Raw genomic sequence first — 2,836 nt, forward strand, 5'->3', positions numbered from 1 at the left:
TTCAGGATTTCTGGTTTCAGAGAACGCTCAAAGGGCATAATAGGGAAGGTAGGAAAAAAAAAGATTGCCTAAAATTACTTTCTGCCACCTATATTCCTTAGCACTAGGAGTGCAGATTCTGATAAACCCTTCTAAATGAGGAGTGATTTCATCTGACTAATTCTTAATATGAAACCTAGCCCCTCTTCCCCCTGCCACATTCCCACGTACCCACTGCAGTTGGGCAGGGCTGACTTCTCAAGCTCCCATGGGCAGAGGCCCTGCCCATCACAACATGAAATCACAGCATTAGCTGCAGAAAATGAAGCTTAAGTCAGGAGTCTGAATGAAGGGTTCCCCCAGAGGCAAAAAAAAGAGTTGTGTGTGGGGCAGGAAGAGGGTCTACAAAGAAACGGCACAGGTTTTGCTCAGAGATCTCTCTTCACACTTACCACTGCCTTTTCTTCCTGTAACAATCTGCCAGATCCAGTGGCAGCAAATGTGCAACAACAGCTCCGTCACCAAATTTCTCTTCCTGGCATTTGCAGAGACACAACAGAGACACGTGCTCCTTACGGCACCAAGGTCAGCACCAAACAGAGCTCATAGAAAGGACCTGACAAAGGTCTCCCTGAAAGGGTCAAGGCAACTGAGGGGTTTCCATGAGATCTGGAATAGGTTTTACTCAGAGAACTCTGCCCTAACTTCTCACTGCCTTTTCCTTATTGGGCAGGTCCCCATGCACAGAGGCAGCAAATGCCCAATGGCAGCTCCATCACTGAGTTCCTCCTCCTGGCATTTGCAGACACACAGGAGCTGCAGCTCTTGCACTTCTGGCTCTTCCTCGGCATCTACCTGGCTGCCCTCCTGGGCAACGGCCTCATCATCACCACCATCGCCTGTGACCACCACCTGCACACCCCCATGTACTTCTTCCTCCGCAACCTCTCCCTCCTCGACCTGGGCTCCATCTCCATCACTCTCCCCAAAACCATGCACAATTCCCTCTGGGACACCAGGGAGATTTCTTACCCAGGATGTGCTGTCCAGCAATTTTTCTTTTTATTTTTCATGCCAGCAGAGCATTTTCTTCTCACTGACATGTCCTACGACTGCTACGTTGTCATCTGCAAACCCCTGCACTATGGGACCCTCCTGGGCAGCAGAGCTTGTGTCCACATGGCAGCAGCTGCCTGGGGTACTGGGTTTCTCTATGCTGTGCTGCACACGGCCAACACATTTTCACTACCACTCTGCCAAGGTAATGCTGTGGACCAGTTCTTCTGTGAAATCCCCCAGATCCTCAAGCTCTTCTGCTCACATTCCTACCTCAGAGAATTTGGGCTTATCGTGGCTAGTGCCTGTTTACTTTTTGGATGTTTTGTTTTCATTGTGGTGTCCTATGTGCAGATCTTCAGGGCCGTGCTGAGGATCCCCTCTGAGCAGAGACGGCACAAAGCATTTTCCACGTGCCTCCCTCACCTGGCCGTCGTCTCCCTCTTTATCAGCACTGCCATGTTTGCCTACCTGAAGCCCCCCTCCATCTCGTCCCCATCCCTGAACCTGGTGATATCATTTCTGTACTCAGTGGTGCCTCCAGCAACGAACCCCCTTATCTACAGCATGAGGAACCAGAAGCTTAAAGAGACATTGAAGAAGCTGATTCAATCAGCTGTTTCTCAGCACCATTAACCTGCCCATGTCTCTTCAGAAGTGATTTCATATTCATCTTGGGAACCTCCTGTGCTTTGGGCATTTTATCTGTGATAACCATATTTGTCCATGTCTGCACCCACTTCACTTCCCCAGAGGCATGAATCAGCCTGTCTGACCCAGAGGTCTGTTCTCGTGTGTCTGGCATGATGTTACCATTGGCCTCCCATGTGGCATCTCTGTAATAAAAGGGGATTTCCTCAATGTCTGGAGGTTGGGCTCTTCTTCCAAAGCTGAGGTCAGGCTGAAGAAATTGCCCCCACAAGGCCGAGCTGCTGTGCTTGCGTTCTCCATGGCAGGAGGGTTGGGGCTATGTGTATAGCGAATGGGCCTGGGTTGACCCTTCCTCCGTGGGTGCCCAGTTCCCCTGGAGATGGTGAATGATCACAGGGATCTACCTGGGACTGTCACCCCATGGCTTTCAGGCACCACAGTCCAATCGCTCTACAGAGCAGCACCACAAACTCAAGGCCCTGTGGAGAGCACAAGGAGGTGGAAGGAGTGACAGGTCACATCAGCATGGAAATATTTCACTGGTTAAAGCTTGTCTGTAGGCAGCGACATCACCCGAGAAGAGCAAAGGAGCAGCGCTGTGCTTCCAGGGGGTAAGAAATAACCAAGAGAAACCTATTTCTGCGTGCACCAGCTCGGGGCAAGTTTCTCTATTGCTGGGGCAACTGGAGAAGCCTGAGGAGCCTCTGGGACAGGAGTCTCTTCCTGGAGAAGGCCTGGCACAGAGGGGCTTGCTGGGAGTGGACAATAAGGATGCCTTGGAGACAGGAGCAGGGGACACAGGGTGTCACTGGTCCCTGTCTCCTCATGCCATGGCTGGCTCTCAGCCCTGGGACTGATGGGGAGGCTGAGACACCTCTCATTTCTTCCTTTGCTCCCCACACTTGGATGGACCTCGGGAAACATCCATGAACCTGGAGGATTTGATAACGTCCTGTGCTGAGGTTCCATCTCTGCAGGGGAAGCAGAAGGGTTGGTGGGACACATGGGAATGCAGGGAGAGAGAGGTGTGTGTGTAAAAGGCAGGAAGAAGATGGGAAGTAGCAGGACGTGCGAGTGTGTCATACTGAGGTGAGATAGGTTGAGTTTTGTTTCTGAGGAAGCAGAAGAAGGAGGATGTGCAGTTCAGTGC

At 51.4% G+C, this 2,836-nt stretch overlaps 1 protein-coding gene across 1 annotated transcript; it reads left to right on the forward strand.

Annotated features, from left to right (window-relative positions):
• Positions 1 to 406: 406 nt before the first annotated feature.
• LOC141937111 (olfactory receptor 14C36-like) lies at positions 407 to 1,671 on the forward strand. Its single transcript, XM_074854534.1, has 2 exons — positions 407 to 471; positions 729 to 1,671. Exon 2 carries the CDS (start codon positions 736 to 738, stop codon positions 1,669 to 1,671), a length of 936 nt encoding a protein of 311 aa, XP_074710635.1. The 5' UTR covers positions 407 to 471; positions 729 to 735.
• The last annotated feature ends 1,165 nt before the right edge of the window (positions 1,672 to 2,836 follow it).

Source organism: Strix uralensis, chromosome 37 (assembly GCF_047716275.1).
Source record: "Strix uralensis isolate ZFMK-TIS-50842 chromosome 37, bStrUra1, whole genome shotgun sequence".
Taxonomy (NCBI): Eukaryota; Metazoa; Chordata; class Aves; order Strigiformes; family Strigidae; genus Strix; species Strix uralensis.